The sequence below is a fragment of the Cydia pomonella genome, chromosome 10 (genome assembly GCF_033807575.1).
Source record: "Cydia pomonella isolate Wapato2018A chromosome 10, ilCydPomo1, whole genome shotgun sequence".
Lineage (NCBI taxonomy): Eukaryota > Metazoa > Arthropoda > Insecta > Lepidoptera > Tortricidae > Cydia > Cydia pomonella.
This window is the reverse complement of record NC_084712.1, coordinates 6,689,358-6,709,271: the sequence shown is the minus strand read 5'-3', so window position 1 is coordinate 6,709,271 and position 19,914 is coordinate 6,689,358. Positions and strand designations below refer to the sequence as shown.

Genomic DNA, 19,914 nt, shown 5'->3' with positions numbered 1-19,914 from the left:
TATTTATTTTATTTTTTCTTTTTATTACATACATGGAAAACCAACAGCTTTAAACATTTCTATAAGATACAATAGAAATACAGAGCCAATTACAGGTTCTCACTTATAAAAAATTAAATATAACCAAGATCAAATATAATTACAGTTCAGTTACACACACAAATACCTACCTACAGCACAATCCAAGGTTAATGTGTACAGCAAGCTGCAAAACTTCATGGACACATAAGGAATGGAATTCATTCATAAAGTAGCCATGCACTTCCACCACTGCAATAGCTGTCCAGTCGGCTTAGATCGGATTGCAATGCATATGCATCAGCAAGCGTATCAATTTTAGCAAAGATTTTCATATCATCAGCAAAACTTAGTAACTTTGAAAACTGGAAAAAGGTGCTAAATTTATTAGGTCACTTCTTTTTAACAAATATGTTAAAAAGAAGTGACCTAATAAAGAGCCTTGGGGCACTCCGCTTGGTATGGATACCCAGCTTGACATATTATTGTTGATCACTACCGACTGGCATCGATTTTTAATGTATGATTTAAACCATCTCAAAAGATCACCCCTTATATCAATGAAGTAAAGCTTAGATATTAGAATATCATGATCAATTCGATCAAAAGCTTTACTATAATCAGTATAGATTACATCCATTTGATGTCCATTGTCCATTGCCTCTGATACAAAGTCATTAAGTAAGTTTCGCAGTGGATCCTCTAAATGTGCTAGTGGCTCTCCGTCCGCAGAGTTTTGCGTCATATTTCCTATTCGAACACTTCACTCACTCATGCAAGACGTTTTTTACCTAAGTATAGAACTTATCTTTCTTTTGAGAGCTTTGAACGTATACTTCCGTCTCAAAATATTGAGTCAGTGATTGATAATTCTGCGTGGTCAAAAAATGTTGACTGTTCCTGTTTTTTCTATTCCTTGACATTCTTAAGACGAAAGTGGAGGACCCGCGCGAAATCACCTTTTCATACAAACATGTAGTCTTCATTTTCCTCTCTGGGTTCATTATTAAAAATATGTTGACACAATTTGTTGTATATCAACCACAGCTATGTCAGCCTATGCCAGCTATCATTGCTGTGACATTAGACATGCTCGTGGTCAACTTTTCTAACAGCAGTGAAACGGCCAAGCTGTACTGTTTAACCAATATGATGGCTTTGAGTTGGAGCTTGTGAAGTTAGGATTTATAAAGTTAAAGGGTTAGGATTAACGGAGCAAAAGTCCTGGTATTAAGAGATCTGATGACTTTTTAGTGTAAAAACTATAGGCGCATGTTAGTCTTGGCAACACTTTACATGAAATGTTTTGGTGGGATAAATAACAAAATGCATAGTTTTGAAAGATATGATTTTTTGTTTTGTTGGGACACGAGATGACACAGAAAAGTTGACCGACCATTATAACAATTATAACTATGCCATTCGTTTAGTATTTTTTCTTGTAAATCTATGTAGACATTTATTTGTGTGATGAGCACAAATATTTGTTCCTGAGTAGGTAATAGGTGTTTTCTATGTATTCAAGTGTTTGTAAGTATATTATATAATTATATCGTTGTCTGAGTACCCACAACACAAGCCTTCTTGAGCTTATTGTGGGGCTTACGGCCGGTGTAAATTATCTCACTTGAATCGTTACGTACACCATTTTTACGCGAAAAAATGTTTTTAACAGTAATAGCTAGAGTATCAATAAATATTTAAATTATTAAAATATTACAATATACACATACATAGCAATATACGTGTACATAATTTTATCTGTTTTTTTTGTTTTGTTGTTCTTTTGATTTTATGTATCAAATCATGTGTTTAATTTACATGCGGAAAGAACAATACACCAGTTAAAAATAATTACAATATCTATTAGCCAAGCAAAAGGTATATAAGTACTCGTTATATATAATTACAACAAATCTACGAACTTAGTATTCAGTCAACTTAGAATGTCCTTACATTGTCGTTACCAATTAAGAGGAATTCCTAGTTGCGATTTTTCCATACAAACACTCTCGACTGTTTTCTCCCTGGATTTTTAACCTAGAGTAATGATTTTTTCAAATAGGATCAATATCATCAATATCTGTGTCGCTGTTTGCTTTTTTGGGTTATTTTATTTTGAAGAAACAGCGTTTCGAAGATCGCAAAAACGGCTCAACCAAATTGGCTGCAAAAAAAGTCGCAGTATACAAATATGACAATAAATATCCAAAAAATCAAAACATAGCGGCATTAATTATTTCTTCTTCTTGCAGCTTCCAAAATTTCAAAATGATTGGTTGCGTTTTGGAAGAGGAAACAGACGAGACCGGAACCTCGATTTTTGAGTATTTCGCGCAGGAATTTTAGTCCGAGCTGCAGTTGTCCTTATCGCACGCACGCACTCCCGACTACCGCAGGGCGACAGAAACATAGCTTCAAAAATGCGAGATTTGAAAAGTTGCTCAGCTAGGAATCGCTCTTAAACATGTGTTTTTGATCGATGCGCTTAGGGTTCCACTTTCACTAAACATATGTAGCTGTACCAACTGAAGAAATCATGTAAGTATATTATAAACCTCAACTCAAACATAAAGCAAATATGTTAAATTCAGCTCATAGCTATTGTGTGCTGAAAGATTTTCCCGCCCCTGCAAACTTATTACTGCAAAATGACGTCAATTCCGCCATGGCAAGACAAACCGCCCCGGACCAAAGGTTAGCCGGGTAATGCAAAAAAATAATGCCCTCGACCCGCTTGTGACGGGTACATAAATCACTTTATTCTGCCCGGTTCCCATACCTTCCAGTACGTGAATGGACTGTAAAGTACGCAAGTTAAGTGTGTAAATCACAGTCCACACTCAAGGGAAATCCTGTAAATTGTTCCTAGTGATTGATTCGGAAAGGTATTGGCTCCATTGCTCACAAATTTGACTGTTGTAGTGACTTTTGTGTTTCGTGAGTTGATTTCATTTAGTTTAGAATGTTAGAGACTAAATTTCAGTATTGTTTGCTCCTAACGTATTTGTTTTGATTTTTTACGTAACTTTGAAATGATTAAAAAAAAGAGTTAAATTCACAAAACGTTTATATTGTTAACATTTTATGGCTTTCATCATCAGTTTCAATTCACCATATGATGCTTTCGAAGTTGCTTAATAAACCCAAATGATTAATTGATTCTCTCGATGCTGCCAAGACCCCATCATCAGCTATATCATTATGGATCAGATGTGAAGATATCGTGGTACCCACATACCTAAGTGGGTAATATATGGTACCAACATAAGTAGGTACCATTTCAATTGGAAAAAACTTTCCATATCAGTTTACACGGCTTCGAGAAAAGTTTTTGGGAAAAGAGATATCTATTAAGATATCTTTACCATTGAATAAATAAACAAATTATAGGACATTATTACACAAATTGACTAAAGTCCCACAGTAGCTCAATAAGGCTTGTGTTGTGGGTACTTAGACAATTATATACACAATATATATTAATATTTAGAACCCAAATACATAAATACGCCCATGACTCAGGAACAAATATCTGTGCTCATCACTCGAATAAATGCCCTTACCAGGATTTGAACCCGGGACCATCGGCTTCATAGGCAGGGTCACTACCCACTAGGCCAGACCGGTCGTCAAACCGAATTAGATATTTTAGATCTAAATTGCACTTGGTTTTTTTTTGTGGGCAGCTTAAAAGTAGAAAAAGAGAGAGGAATTTAATATAAAATTACCATAAATTAACAGCTGATTAACATTACATCTTTTGTCGGAGTTTATATTGCGGGTTTTTCCAGATCATGAATTTTTTGACACCGCCATTCTCGAAGGTCACGTCGTGCTTGCGGCCAAGTTCCTGTAAGGCCACCTCCAAGACAGTCTCCCAGTTGTCTTTCTCAGCAGCCTTCTGAGTAGCGATGCAGGTCATGAGAGCACCGGTAGCAGAAACATTGTTTGTCACGCAAGCTAGACATCTATGAGGAATTATTATATGACATTACAATTACTTCATAAAAATATAACCATTTATTAAAACCTGATCGATGCTAAAGTGCAAAATAATATTAACTAGAAAACGAATGTTTTGTGTGATGGTATAGGTACATAATTGGCACTGTAATTCAAATTTAAAATTCCCAAACACTGATTAACAGTTTCTTAATATTGGTATAGGTTTTTGCAGCTCAGCCAAGGCTAGGCTACCTAGGGCTAAGAAGTGCATATTTCAAATCTTAAGTCTTGGGCACGGAATACAAGCATATTAAAATATTTCCTGTGGTAGGGTTCGAAACCATGCTTGTACCAATAAGTTTTTTAGTTTAGGTATTAAATATTATGTAATATTATCGACTGGTTTACGGTGAAGGAAAACATCGCGAAGAATCATTCCATTAATGCCTAGGTTGGAAAGTCAAAGGGCAGTAGGTGAAGTAAGTACCAGTGCATGTGCCATTTTTCTGGATCAGGTTGACTCTGCTCTTTTAAGATGTAAATGAAAGGGTTTTGGAACTTACCTGGCCTTCAGAAATTCCCTCGCAATTCCCAGTTGTCTGAATTCAGGGTGGACAACTATGCCTGTGCCATAATAAAACTTGGAAATTTGTAGCTCCTCCATTATATTATGCGTATTTGACGTTACCGCCAGCAATTTAAATAAATTCTGCATCTCATCCGATTCGAACTGAAATATAAAAATATATAATAACAAATACCAGAGGTAAAGCATACGGCTACCAAACTGGAGGTTATGAGTTGGAATCCGAGCTAGAACGAAAAAAAAAAACAGAACTCAAAGAACCTACGAAATATTATTTACATACTAATTGCTTTTTGGTGAAGGAAAACATCGTGAAAAAGTGTGTGTGAAATACCCAGCAACCTGTGCTGTGCAATACGTGCTAGCGTGGGGATACAGTCCAAAAAATTGAATCTTCTTAATCTGTTACTTTATCGGCCCGATTCGCTCTTGCATATTCGAGCGATGGAGGGGCAGATAAAAAAAAATCGATTTTAATTTTTCGCGAAAGGAACTTCTTGTATAATTAGGTGAAGTCGGTGTCGAGCGAGCAGTTGAATATTTACAGGCTGAACAATTGGAGATGGTTGAGTATTGCATATATTAGTTTATCTTTACCTTTATCGCTTTAAATGGTTCTCGTCCTATTGTTATTAATTCTACGGAGGAGGCACCGACTATTTGGCCGACTTCTTCCTCGTCTATATCTTCACAACATATTATATAATGGAAGGTATCAGGATCCTTCATCAATTTAGTCACTAACACTCGACATTCTGCTACCGCTTGCGGATTCCGAGCGACACCTAAACAAAAATTTAAGTATTTTGAACAATCGGCTTACTAGATTTATATGTGTACTGATACATAAATCACAACTAATTATCGAATTTAAACTGTCGTGAGACATACTGACATTAACCTAATTTTACGGTTTAAATTCACGTGTTTTAGTCACTCGCGCGACATATTTCGGAGAGCATAGGTATCCTTTCTCAACCACTAACAGTAACACACCACCTATGCCCGCCTACAACGACAGCGTAAGACGGGAGGTCCCTCAACGCAGCGTGCCACGCGGCGCGCAGCAGTACGCGAAGCACGGCCGTCGTTAAAGATGCTCGCTCTGTTAGTGCTTGAAAAAGGAGACTTAGGCTCTCCGAAACATGTCGCGCATGTGATTAAAAACAATTAAGCTTGCACCTTAATTAATTAAATATCTACAAATTAATAAGTTCTCATAATTTACATTTATTATTTACGGCCTAGTTTCCCTATCTTAGTTAGAAGATTCTGATAGTTGCTTTTACAGATCCTCGACACTTTTAGGACCTAATGAAGAAAGTGGTCAGATGAACAGAAAACAGAAATAATCATGAAATACCTACCTACAGCCTTATGAAACGTTTCTTCTAAGATAAAGTATTGTATAAACAACTCTAGAGCATCCTCGAACCGGGTTTCGGGTAAATCTTGAATACGCAATTTCACTGATGTACCGTCGCTTCTTGTTGCTAGGAATCTAGACCACACTCTACACGAAATTTTTGATTTAGTCAGGTTAGAGAACTTGGCAATTAGTGCAACACTCTAAAACCCATACAGATCCAGTACTGTTATCTGAAGCATTTTACTGTCTTTGTTTAATCAGTTTACACAGATAACAGGTGTATAAAATGTACATAGGCTACAGGTTGACTTCAAAATTGCAATACGCAAATTTGTATTTAAATTTGGTTCAGGGTCAATATCGGAAGAAAATTCTGTGCGAGCATATTGCGAGAATGACGCTTGAGTTTGACCCAGTAAAAGTCTAATAACCACCACCAGTAATAATAATACATTGATAAAAGTATAACAGTAAACCATCATGGTTGGTTAGGCCCTTTGCACAGAAAATGCTATTTTATTTAAGTTAAATTCTTGGTTTTATTTATTTATTAATTCGCAAATTGAAGCGCTGGTAGCTTAGCGGTAAGAGCGTGCGACTTGCAATCCGGAGGTCGCGGGTTAAAACCGGCTCGTACCAATGAGTTTTTTGGAACTTATATACGAAATATCATTTCATATTTACCAGTCGCTTTTCGGTGAAGGAAAACATCGTGAGGAAACCGGACTAATCCCAACAAGGCCTAGTTTACCCTCTGGGTTGGAAGGTCAGATGGCAGTCGCTGTCGTAAAAACTAGTGCCTACGCCAAATCTTGGGATTATTGTCAAGCGGACCCTAGGCTCCCATGAGCCGTGGCAAAATGCCGGACAACGCGAGGAAGAAGAAGATTAATTCGCAAATTGGAATGTAAAGTGTCCTAGGAACTCTTGTTCTTATCATGGAGTAACACATATCAGAATTTGTCTTTTCTGAGTAAAATCGACCGTTTAAAATAGTCACAGATACTACTTGTATCCGGGCAAACTATTATATCCTGCAATTATGTATACAGTTTAGCTGATATAATTATTTGAACACGAAATTATTATTAAAAGAACTTGGGTATTTAGCAGAGTTACTGGAGTTTGACAGTTTAAACATTAATTTACGTGATGAATAATATATTGCAAGTGCGAGCGGACAGTTGTACAAAAATATAAACAAAACAGTTACTACACAAGTATAAATAGGTGTTTCATATGCGTCGCAATAGGATAACTATAGCGCCAGCGTACATATATGCAACCTCCAAAATGCTAAGATATGTGGCAATGTAAATTAATAGTTGAACAACAGTTATTTGTTTTACAAGGGGGCAAAGTTTTTGTTTAACCGCTCGTGCTCATATTGACACCCGAGCAAGCGAAAGATTCCAAAATTGAACCACGATCGTAGCAAGTGGTTGAGAAGTGGAATCTTGAGCGTTGCGAGGGTTTCAATGCACGAGGGTTAAACAAACTTTGCCTCCGAGTGAAACACAACATTTTTCACCACACCATCACGAGGAAACTACTAACCATGAAATACCAATAAATTCAAATGAAATCAAATCATAATGAACGTAATATAAAAATAATCATTCAAAATCATCATTTAAAACTAAATTCTACTAGCTAACATAAGGAAAAAACTCAAAATTTGCATCTGATTACTTTGCCCCACATGTGGATAAAATGCAACTTTCTCATTCGGTTTTGAACAATCAAGTGGGCCTTTACCAGTTTGTGTGGTGAAAACATACTTATATTACTTACACGTTTTATTGATTTACTAATCCGTCCGTTACCTATAAGAATACCGATGGTCCCGGGTTCAAATCCTGGTAAGGGCATTTATTCGTGTGATGAACATGGATATTTGTTCCTGAGTCATGGGTGTTTTCTATGTATTTAAGTATTTATACATATTTATATATTATATATATCGTTGTCTAAGTACCCTCAATACAAGCCTTATTGAGCTTACTGTGGGACTTAGTCAATTTGTGTAATAATGTCCTATAATATTTATTTATTTATATATATAATCTTTAAGATATGCATACAAACCAAATATTTAAAGAATTATTAAAGTTTAATTTATCTTTTTGGCTACTTATCGTGATTCGTGTTCTCAATTATAAAATTTCCATTACTTACTAAGTCTAACATTTTAAAAATTTGATGTTCATAAATTTACTATTCATAATATTCTACAACCGTTCAATAGCATAAAATATCTCAGATTACCCTTTTCAAAAAACCTAAGGAAAAGCTAAAAAGGTTTGCGAAAGAAATTCAAGAGGTTGTTAACGAGGTATTTTCGTTTAATTACATTATTAAAAGCAGATTGGTAAGGTTTCAGGAACTTATTTTACGAACTAAATATTTTTTTCAACGCTTTCACAAGAATTCTTCAATAATTTATAAAGTAGCTACACTTAAACATCAAAAGCGTCAATGGAAACTTAAATAAATATTATAGGACATTATGAGGATTAGAACACAAATTGACTAAGTCCCACAGTAAGCTCAATCAAAGGCTCTGTAATGAGGTACTGAAACAATTATGCTTACTATAATACATAAATATTTATAAATAGTTAAACATATAGGAAACTAGTGTCTACGCAAAAATCTTGGGATTAATTGTCAAGCGGACCCCAGGCTTCCATGAGCCGTGGTAAAATGCCGGGACAACACGAGGAAGAAGAAGAGAGTTAAACATAGGAAACACCATGACTCACAATCAGGAACAAATATCCGTGCTCATTATCATCACACGAATAATGTCCTTATCAGGATTTGAACCCGGGGCCACTACTAGGCTAGACTAAGCCAGGCAGGTCGTCAATGGAAATAGTCGCGTTACATTTCGTAGCATCTGTCATTTCCATATATTTTTTCTTTTATACGATTGCCACCTTCCCGACAAATTTTTCGGCGAGTTGGAAGGACGTCACAAAAAATATTTATTTGCCACTAAGTTTTATCTCCGAATGTTTAATACAAATGATAAAAACAAAACAAGCTGTTATTAATTAACTTAATGCCCCTGAAGTAATCTACACTCAAAGTTAATTTTTTTTTTCAAGACACAACCTGAAAACCTTGTTGGACTAAGATCGGACTAATAGCTAATTCCAACTCTAAAGCAAGGCGATTAAATTGCGTAAGTTGAAAACGTCCGGTCTTTTGTCATTGAAAATTAATTTGTGCACACTTTTTTTTAACGTTTGTAATACACTACAAACACTGACACGACGGAGCGGTGACTTTGTGGCAAAAGGGGCGGGGTAAAATGGCGACACACTTAGCATTGCTAGTAATGTAAAATAACAATTGCAATCATATTAGGATCAAAGAATCTGATGTGGGTCTCATACCCAGGTATAATCTCGTATATTAAAACGGATCATTCGTTGATAATTGATATCAATTTTCATTGTAAGCAACTTTTGAAAGGTATATCCGATTAATCTGAAATTTAGCAAATAGTGTATACACGGTGTTTTTTTAGTCACCTGCAATAATTTACGGTGTGATTTTAGGTCATACTGAGCAACTTTAACTATCGGACCAACCCCGAAATAGGCAAAAAAACCAGTTTCATACATTTTGGCCTCTGTCTGTCTGACCTTGACCTTTTGTATAGGAAAGAAATTTTTTTTCGCGATTTCGGGGTTAGTCCCATAGTAAAATTTGCTCAGTATGACCTATATATTCACCCCGTAAATTATTGCAGGTGACTAAATAAACAACCTGTATATCTACGTAGCTTTAGTGACCATGAAATGTTAAACGTGTAACAAAAATAGTGGGGATCCGTTTAAGGGTATTGGGAGCGTGCACGACTGTCACGCAACCTAGTGTCCGCAATTCTAGGGGAAAACGTCAATTCACTACATCTTATAAAACTACTCCAAAACTAAAAACTACTGAACGGATTTTCATACGACTTTCATCTATCAATAGAGTGATTCTTGAGGAAGGCTTAAGTATATAACTTGTTAAGGTTTTTTGTAAATTGTTTGAAATATAACGATGTTGTCGGAAAAAATCATGCTGGCTAGGAGCTTTAATCGAAAACGCTGCCTAATCCGTTTGAGCTATAACAACACAATGTATGGTGGAGTTGTTTCTCATTCATAGGTCTACAAAAAAGTCAGCGATGTGAAATGTCTATCTTTTAAGGATAACTTACTATATCCATTCTTAACTTCTAGAAAAAGATCACGTGTGTGTGGCATTTGCAAAGCTATTTACATGGATACATTATTAACAATTATCAAAATAAATACGTTAGTTATATTAAGCATTTCATACAGATTACAATGGTCCCTTACACCATACAATTTAAACGAATATTTCAGGAGTAATCGTAAATCAAAGTTTCATTTCGAGCCATATAATTGTACGAAATGTTAAAGACGCTATCCGCAGTTAGTTTTTAATTTTTACCACCTTATGCGCTGGAATCGCTTTACTTACCCCCACCACGCACTTCGCACGGTCCCAATATATTCGGTAAGGTGTTCTGATTAGGAAAAAGTAAAAGAAAAATTTTAATGACGCGAATAATGTTTGGCCCTTGTATGGAGGATTGGCCTATTGGACCACCATAGAAAAAAAAAATCATTAAAAAAAAATCTACTTCTTACTAATCAGAACACGATACCAAATATGCTCCTAAACGGATCGCCACTATTTTTATTACACCTCTTGTGGTTCTTGTGTAACTATGTAAAGGGGTCTTAATCTGAGAGCAAAATTTTGTACGTTCGTGTTAAATTTTTTAGGGTTCCGTATCCACAGGGTCAAACGTATTACTGAGACTCCGCTGTCCGTCCGTCCGTCTGTCACCAGGCTGTCTGTCATGAACCGTGATAGTTAGCCAGTTGAAATTTCTGCAGATTATGTATTTCTGTTGCTGCTATAACAACAAATACTAAAAACAAAATAAAATAAATATTTCTTTCCAATCTCGAAGTTCTCATCCAATCACCGAAGTTAAGCAACGTCGGGCGGGGTCAGTACTTGGATGGGTGACCGTTTTTACAGATAATGGTACGGAACACTTCCTGTGCGTGTCCGACTCGCACTTGGCCGGTTTTTATTTATGATAGCCTACTCGTATGTCCTTACCTATTTGTAAATAACATTAATTAAAGCTTATTGTCAGTCCATGTACACTTGCGCCCTGTGGACCAGATATACGCAGAAATCGTACAGTGCTCTTGCTGTATAACAATGCCTTGAGGGTGCTGATGGGGCTGAAGAAATATTGTAGTGCATCGAGAATGTTTGCGGAAGCTCGAATGGATTGTTTTTATACAATAATCCGTAAACGTGTCGCCACCCTGATGCACAGGATATGGAACAGCACCAACAGCATCCTGAAAGCCATTGCCGAGAGATGGGACAATCCTATCTTATTTTTCTGGGTGAGAAAACACATACTGTCGAGTTTTATCACCCGAAAAATATTGTTATAGGATTATTTATGTTTTACAATTTTAAATTTATTAATTTATTGATAGTCATCATTGTTTACTAACGATTTTTCTACATGTGTAACTACTAACAAAAATATAGATTTGAAAAAAAGTCTGAAATAAAATAAATTCATTAATTCATTCATATACAGTCATAGCCACATATACACAGCGTATAAGATAATCAACAAGAAATATTTCACTTTCTTAAAAAAAAAAAAAAATAATGTTTTTGTCTGACTGAAATTTATAATTGCCTGGATCGTTTACCACCGATCTCGCTCATCCCTAATTTGAGCTATCTTGAACATCACTATAGCACAGCACCACAGGCCGCCAGCCTCAGTCCTCAGCTCAGGCGCTCCGCGTGTATGCACGTCCGTTGGTCAGTGAATATACTTGAAATGCATATAAGTCTTACCTTTACTACCTTTACTTTGGTTTTTGAAATTTCAAAATCACGTTATTTCGATTTACTTACCTGTTCTATTCTGGGATAGTGCCCATTGCGGATTGTGGTGTATGCATATAGGAAATATCTTTACTAAGTCGGGTTATTTTTTAAATAATTTCCTTCTCTCTAAGAGCCACGACTTAAGTGACTAGGCCGCGTAGCCAATGTGCAAATCGCTTACGCTCCGTAGCGATCGAAACGCAACTGTCACTGTCGCACTAATATGGAAGACGGATAGAGAGACACAAAGCGATTCGTTGTCGAAGCGATAGCGATTGTCACCTTGGCTAGGCCGGCTGGTCTCTTCTAGCAGCCATCGTGTGATACGCTTACAATACTAATTGCCAGGTCTTTTCTAATTGATATCGTGTAAAACACTTTTTAGGGTTCCGTAGTCAACTAGGAACCCTTATAGTTTCGCCATGTCCGTCTGTCTGTCTGTCTGTCTGTCTGTCCGAGGCTTTGCTCCGTGGTCGTTAGTGCTAGAAAGCTAAAATTCGGCATGGATATATAAATCAATAAAGCCGACAAAGTCGTACAATAAAATCTAAAAATTTAATTTTTTTGTGGGCACCTCCCCTACACGTAAAGTGGGAGTGAATTATTTTTTTTGCTTCAACCCTTAAGTGTGGGGTATCGTTGGAAAGGTCTTTCAAAACGAATAGGGGTCTTAAACAAACATTTTTTGATAAAGTGAATATATTCGGAGATAATCGCTCCGAAAGAAAAACAAAATGTGTCCCCCCCCTCTAAGTTTTGAACCATAGGTCCAAAAAATATGAAAAAAATCGTGGAAGTAGAGCTTAAGAAAGACATTAAATGAAAACTATAGCGGACATGATCAGTTTAGCTGTTTTTGAGTTATCGCAAAAAGTTTCCCCTTTATAGTAAAAAGACTTACTTTAATTAGGTACTGATGATGCAAATTTGCCTATTTGTTTAATTCGCGTGATAGGTACCGTTTCATCCCTTGGTTAACAATTTACTATACTTTAAGCTCCAGTTTAGCTTATTATGACGGAAGAGTAACTACGGAACCCACACTGAGCGTGGCCCGACATGCTCTTGGCCGGTTTTATTTACTTTTTTGGCGTTTGTCTGTTGTATGCTTCAAACCGACTCTAAACTGAAACGTTTTTGCTAAAAACCACAAACAGCTACAAAGGTTTTTTTGGTATAAAGTACTTGTTTTTAGTTATAAAAACACCAAGTAGGATAAGGGGTTAAACTTTCAACTCTGCCAGTCTAACACGGTGTTTCAAGTAACTTTCTTAATTAAAACTAGCTGCATGCAAACAGCACTAATTTTAGCACCATTCATTAATTATTCCAATGTTTGGGAAGCTATGTGCATGCGACTTTAATAATTCAGGGCTTCATCAATAAAGAGCGTTTATGCAGCAAAGTATACAAACAACTAAATACATGAAACATGAGAGATTTGTTATCTTCTGACTCAATTTGATAAAATAGTCAGCAACTTTTTCAAGTCATCGATAGAATGAAGACAAATATTTTGCAAAATATGAGCAAGTGCGGTAATAATTTAATAAGAAAAGTGGAAAAAATACCCCAAAGGACCACTAAATACAGATGGGTTAGTGGGTCCGTTGGGCCAAAAGAATTATTAAGCATTATGGGCAAAGAATGCAAACAGTACGAAAAGTGACCAAGTTGAAGTATTCCCTTTGCGCTACGACAAGGGATTTTTCAAGAAGATTTTTAGGGTTCTCAAGGGTCGGCAACGCTTAAGTGGCTTCTGTGATGTTGCTTATGTCCATGAGCGACGATGACCGCTTCCCATCAGATGGCTCGTTAGCTGACTATCACATAAAAAAAGAAGAGGTGAATTTGGACAGTGGTGAAAGTGCTTATGATTTTGATGCATATCCAATAGTTTGTTTAGTAATGTTGTTGTCATTGATTGATTGATTGATTTATTTATTGGTAAAATCGTTGTTTTACAAGTCAGGATTACATTAAATATTTACATAATAAGATTAAATAACTAATAATATTTACAAATTATAACATTTAACATGCTAAAATTGAAACTAGGGCGATGTGAGTTGACATGCGTATGACACGGTCATTGGTTTGCAAACTAAGGCTGTCTTATTAAACTATTCTGCACACGTCCAATTTGCCTAATCGATTAATTCGACACAATTTAGGCGTCTTTCCAATCGCTCAACGAGACGGGCGAATCAATGACTCGGGTATATTATGTAAATATTTTATACAGTATTTTAGGTCCCATTAGACTAATTATTTGTGAATTTGATTCGTGAATTATCACGCTAGTAATGAGAATAAATGACTAGGAGGAGTAGGTATTATAATTTTAAAATAAGAGTCAGCTTCACACTGGCATACGGTTTTTACTTGAAAACACATACCTACCGAGCCCAGTATCAACTGTTTTTCTATGTATTAACGGCACCACTCTTAAATACTCTTAAGTGATGACTGATGGACCTTATTTTTGTTGTATACGTATTAAAAAATATATGATTGCATGTGTGAACCTATATATTGGTGCTATGAGGATAGAAGACATTGGTACCAAATATCAAATCAAGATTATTTTAAAACTTAGATGCACCTCCCAAGTATAACCAAAATGATGTCCTCAATCATTGTGTCATCAGTCCTTTTAACCCCAGTTTTACGAGCATTATACCCCAGCCACTATCCGAGTCAATAATGGCTATCATACTAGCGACAGATCCGATGCCAGTATTACAGTATATCCATGAAAACGCCCCGTGCAACGAGTAGGTATTCTACACCTGATGGTTATTCTGCTCCATCACATACAATCGTAACAGCCATTGCTAAAGCAGTTTGAATTTGGAATTTCTTACGCAGAAATACGGTAATACGTGGTAGAGTTTGTTAACGGCACCAATCATGGGACATTTAAGGGCTCCTCTACACGATGGCCCAGCGTAGGCCAGTCTAAGGGACGCAGCTTTGCGGTGGAATGAGATAGCAATATCATTTGCTCACTCTAACGCATAAATGAGTCCCTTGGACTGGCATACGCTGGGCCATCGTGTAGAGGAGCCATAAGAGAAAATTTGAAGTATTTTTGATATTTCACCGAAACCTGCATTACGCTTTAAAAGTTGAAAGGCTCCAGTCATGGGACGTATAGCGCCATTCATTTTCAAACTAACAAATATCAATGAAAAATTAAACTTAAGCAGCTCTTTGGCTCTTGTTTATGGTAAAATGTTGGCAGCGATTAAAAACTGATGGTAAATACTTGTTTTACAGGATTTGTCTATACCATCCCATTACTGGTGCGTTCCATTATAGGGGTGTTTACTACCTACCTACACCTACATTTGTTATTGATATTTTCGCTCGCAGTGCAAGTGCATTTCTTCAGTGTATGTATATCAAATGGATATTAATTTCTATGATTTGGCTTTTATTGAACATGCTATGTTTATATAAAAATAAATACCTATCTAACTTGCGCAAAAATGTTTTCGGTTGTAAAACTGGTTGAGCTGCTGAAAGCTGAAATTTGACTTACTAATAAAAGAACTAGATGATAAAACATCGCATGTTCATTGAGTTTAGGTTTGTGGGGATAGTCTTGAGTAGTGGGGATAGTAGTGATCTTCGGAAAAAAAGTTAAGCCTGACCAGTAGTATATGATCACGCGCCATATTGCGGAATTTCATTGGAACTAAATGAATTATTATAAAAACTGAACTGTCACCCTATACATGAGAATAACAGCGCCCTCTTGACAATAATCATATATTTCTGGTCGGGCTTTAAAATCAGCGATAAATGCTTGTATGAAAAATGAATTGTTTGACAAAATACATATTATATTGAATATCAGAGTATCAGATGATATGACAAAAGCGTCTACCATTCTCTGATAGCTTAACAAAAAGGGATATGCTTCTATACATATAGTTCGTTACATCCACGATGATGCGCAGATTTGTTAAATAGATTTAACAAATATAATAACCTTTAATAACATGACAATATAAGTCAAAGCACGCGTCTTGGTGCATGATGGGATTTATAGAGCAATTAAACCACTGCAGATACTCTTGAACGCGAGATAATATATATCTCAATTGAGCGTGGCAGATGCTTTTGTCGCTTTGTTCCATACGTTACTATTGATGCTGACTATACGTACGAAATAGCATCATAATAGTCTGCAACACAAACGTTTAATGAATATGCATCAGTCCATCGAGCCTCAATATAGCATGCAAATTCCGGTAATCTGTCACTTATGACGTTCGGCGTTCAATATGCAGCCCGCTGGAGCTATAACAGTTATAAGATAGTTATAGGTACTGGGTGATCTCACTGCGTCGTGATCTTGAATGTCCAAAATGTTTTAAGATGGTCATACTAAAAAAAACCATGGGACTTACAAGAACGCGATGAAAATCTAATGGACTACTTGAGGGCCTGAAGTAGACGAAACGTATGGGCCCAGGGGTATATATAGGGGTCGATAGGGTATGGTAGTAAAGGTATATTTTTACGATTTCTATATCGGTCCCATAGGAAACCTTGTTGAGTATGGCCATTTTAATACATGTTTGACATTCGGGATCATATCCCCAAAATCACCCAGTATTAAAGGGCGATTGAGGCGTCGCTTTAATAAATGTTAATTCATACGTTGACTTGATTGGTGATATTAGGTATTGAAAACACGAGTTCAAATTCATGTTTCAATGAAAAAATGATCAAGTGTTAAAAGCTCAAATCTTTGAAGTAAGGTAAGCTGTAATTGTTACGCGTACCTACTTTCGTGAGTCTATGGGGTGTAATTTTAAACCATCCGTAGCAATATTATGTGAGATGGATGTATTACACTGATTTATTTTTACCACAGTATTGGCCCCAAAATCGCGAAAAAGCCGTTTTCATACATTTCAGCGAATACAATGTTGAAATTTTATTCTTTATTCTTTATTGTATTGCAGTCATGCTCATTATACATTAGGTGTTACAATTTGAAGTAGGTAGGTACATGACACCCTGTAAGGGCACTCAATATTTCTTATGTCTAGGTATTTAATACTTATGGCAACGAGATCTATATTTATAACGTTATATTTTATCGACGTTTATGCAATATAAGGGAATATTTCCATGGGATAGCAGGTTAATGTCTTCATGAACACCTTGACAGCTCCGAACCGAATCTACGAGTATCTAAATTCCCTGCTAAAATTTGTATTTATTTCTTTAAAACGTCTAATTATTACAGTTACGAAATAGTAATTAATTTATCAATTAGGCCGTCAATTTAAGGCAATTAAGTCTTAAATTATTAGTTTAGGACTAAAAGGACACTTTACTTAGGTAACAAGATATATGCCTAAGTAAAACAGACTGTACTCTACGTGACACTAGCCGAAGCATTCATCAATGGACCCTTTTAGTGAACCCTGTTAATGTGCCATCGACTGCTATTCAATTTAATATTTAATTCGCCTCTCCTATCCCTTTCTGACACTTAAACCTAGTAAAGAAGGAATGAGAGGAAACTTCCTTCCTTAAATTAACTTAATAATTACGTAGCATTAAGGTCGGTCGGATGTAGGATTAGGTATGTTTTTCTTAATGTGTGATTTTGTGTGTGATCGTGGGAATACGAAAAAGTTATTCCTTATTTCGCTGCATGCATATTTCTGTTGTATATCCTCCACTTTTTGTATTTTTTTAAATATATAAATAAATATTATAGGATATTCTTACATAAATTGACTAAGTCCCACAGTAAATAATACGTAATTACGTTATTTCCTTTTGTAACATCATATTCTAAGATCACACCCCACCATGTCTCCTGAGTACAGGTTTTCGTATTTTCCATTCCGCTAACTTTACGTTTTGCTACATACAAGCGGTCTTAGCGGCCGCTATAAAGCTCAGAAGTGATCACGTTCTTTTCATTTGTAATCTGCTTCTTTCGCACGTTCATGAGTTTTCATATACGTGATGGCCTTTTGCACATTTCCATTATTTTTAAGCGTAAGCATCATTGTGGGTCTGTGGTAATTAAAGTCTAACACAAAATTGTGCTCCAAATTTGACATTGGAATACAAGTAGATGCAGCCTTGTACATTTAACTTTCGTTGACAAAAGTTGACAATTCAGTTACTACAAAACATATAGCGCCATATAATTCATACTATCTAACCAGAACTAGGCATATTTTTTCTGAGACTTTATTAGTTATTATTATACCGATTCTAACTTTAAAATACGCCAAACATTTGCTAAAGATTCAATATAAATTAGATATGTCAGTGTCAAAAGTGACGTTTCTTCAAACAAAAACGTCATACTTGACACATCCATATATCGTAGCGTTAAAGTGATGTGTCACCTAGATTGTGATGGGATATATAAACGCAGACGTAGATTTCTGATTCTATATATTTTCTGATACCTAACATTTAGCTAGATTGCAATTTTAACTACCCGTAATGACTGCCACCCCCCCCGAATGGCCGCCTGCAGATCTCTGATCATCAAGCAGGGCGATAGTTCTGAATTCAAATATATAACCGTTGTCAGTTACTTACCGAAAGACTGTGATGGTTTCGAACTTTCGCAGTACCTATCTTTAGGGAATTTTTGACGTATCTTAAAGTTAGAATTAGCCTGATAGATATTTTGGTAACAAAAAAACTCGCTAATGCAAACCGAGTGATGGATGGCACTTGTCAATCTATAAAATCGGATTTATTTTTTGTTAAAGGTAAGTAAAGTTGTATTTATTTATAAAAATACGAAGTAAGGTGCCATAAAATTTCCGGAAAATATCTCACTGCGGTAGCATCCATTAGTCGCGTTGGTAAACAAATGTTTGTTGGCAACCATCTCTTCCGCCCCAGCAGGATATTGTGCGGTCAGATTTATGTCGAGACGTGAAGGAATGTCATTATGTCTTGTTGACGTTGCTGGTTAGTGTAAGTGCTGTTTCAAATTTTGCGGCAAAACCACGGTCTTAAGATATTTATCAAAAAAACTTTCAATATGTTTAGTTATTTTTATCAATCCACCGCGAATTTTTACCTATAGGTATGTACCTAAGTACATTAACAACTGCGCTACGAGTATAAGATATCCACAGACATAGCGCAGACTTGAAACACATATCGATACCTTTGGGTTCAAATGTCGTAAAGGATACTAATATTTAATGTCCTTTATGATATTCTACAAATGTTATAGACAGACATAAAAAACCGGACCAGTGCGAGTCGGACTTTTTAGTATTTGTTTTTATAGAGGCAATAGAAATACACCATCTATGAAAATTTCAACTGTCTAGACATAAGACTATGATGGTTCATGAGATACAATACAGCCAACAAATGGTGACAGAGGGTCGACAGACGGACGTACAGCGGAGTCTTAGTAATAGGATCCCGTTTTACCCTTTGGGTACGGATCCCTAAAAATAGTGATTGATTGAGTAAAATATTGACATGTCTGTTATCGATGCTGCATTAACGTAATATATATTTTTAACATTGTTAAAGATAGCTACTGCGAAATACAGAAAATGTCTGATATTTTATTTGATAAATTGGCAGTTTTCTATTATTTTCGCACTGTAGATATACTACAATTTTTGTTCTAAATATATGTAATAAGGAAATTATATACCGATTTTACCTTTGTAAATAATTTAATAGTAAAATATAAAAACAGAAATAACACAAAAGTAACTAAAAAAACCGGACAAGTGTGAGACGGACTCGCCCAAAGAGGGTTCCGTACTTTTTAGTATTTGTTGTTTTAGCGGCAACATATATACATCATTTGTGAAAATTTTAACTGTCTAGCTATTACGCCTCATGAGATACAGCCTAGTGACAGACGGACAGACAGATAGACAGACGGAAACACGGGCAGCGGTCTTAGTAATAGGGTCCCGTTCTACCCCTTGGGTACGGAACCCTAAAAACATTGGCACTGCGGGAGTGCCAACAGAAGTGAAAACTTTAA

The 19,914-nt window shown here is 36.0% G+C and overlaps 1 protein-coding gene across 1 annotated transcript; it reads right to left on the bottom strand.

The window, feature by feature from the left end:
• Positions 1-3,042: 3,042 nt before the first annotated feature.
• On the bottom strand, positions 3,043-6,160 carry LOC133521736 (uncharacterized). Its single transcript, XM_061856804.1, has 5 exons — positions 6,135-6,160; positions 5,875-6,065; positions 5,150-5,370; positions 4,530-4,696; positions 3,043-4,001 (listed from the first exon to the last, which is right to left on the bottom strand). The coding sequence occupies exons 1-5, from the start codon at positions 6,158-6,160 to the stop codon at positions 3,773-3,775; spliced, it is 834 nt and encodes a 277-aa protein (XP_061712788.1). The 3' UTR covers positions 3,043-3,772.
• Positions 6,161-19,914: the final 13,754 nt, after the last annotated feature.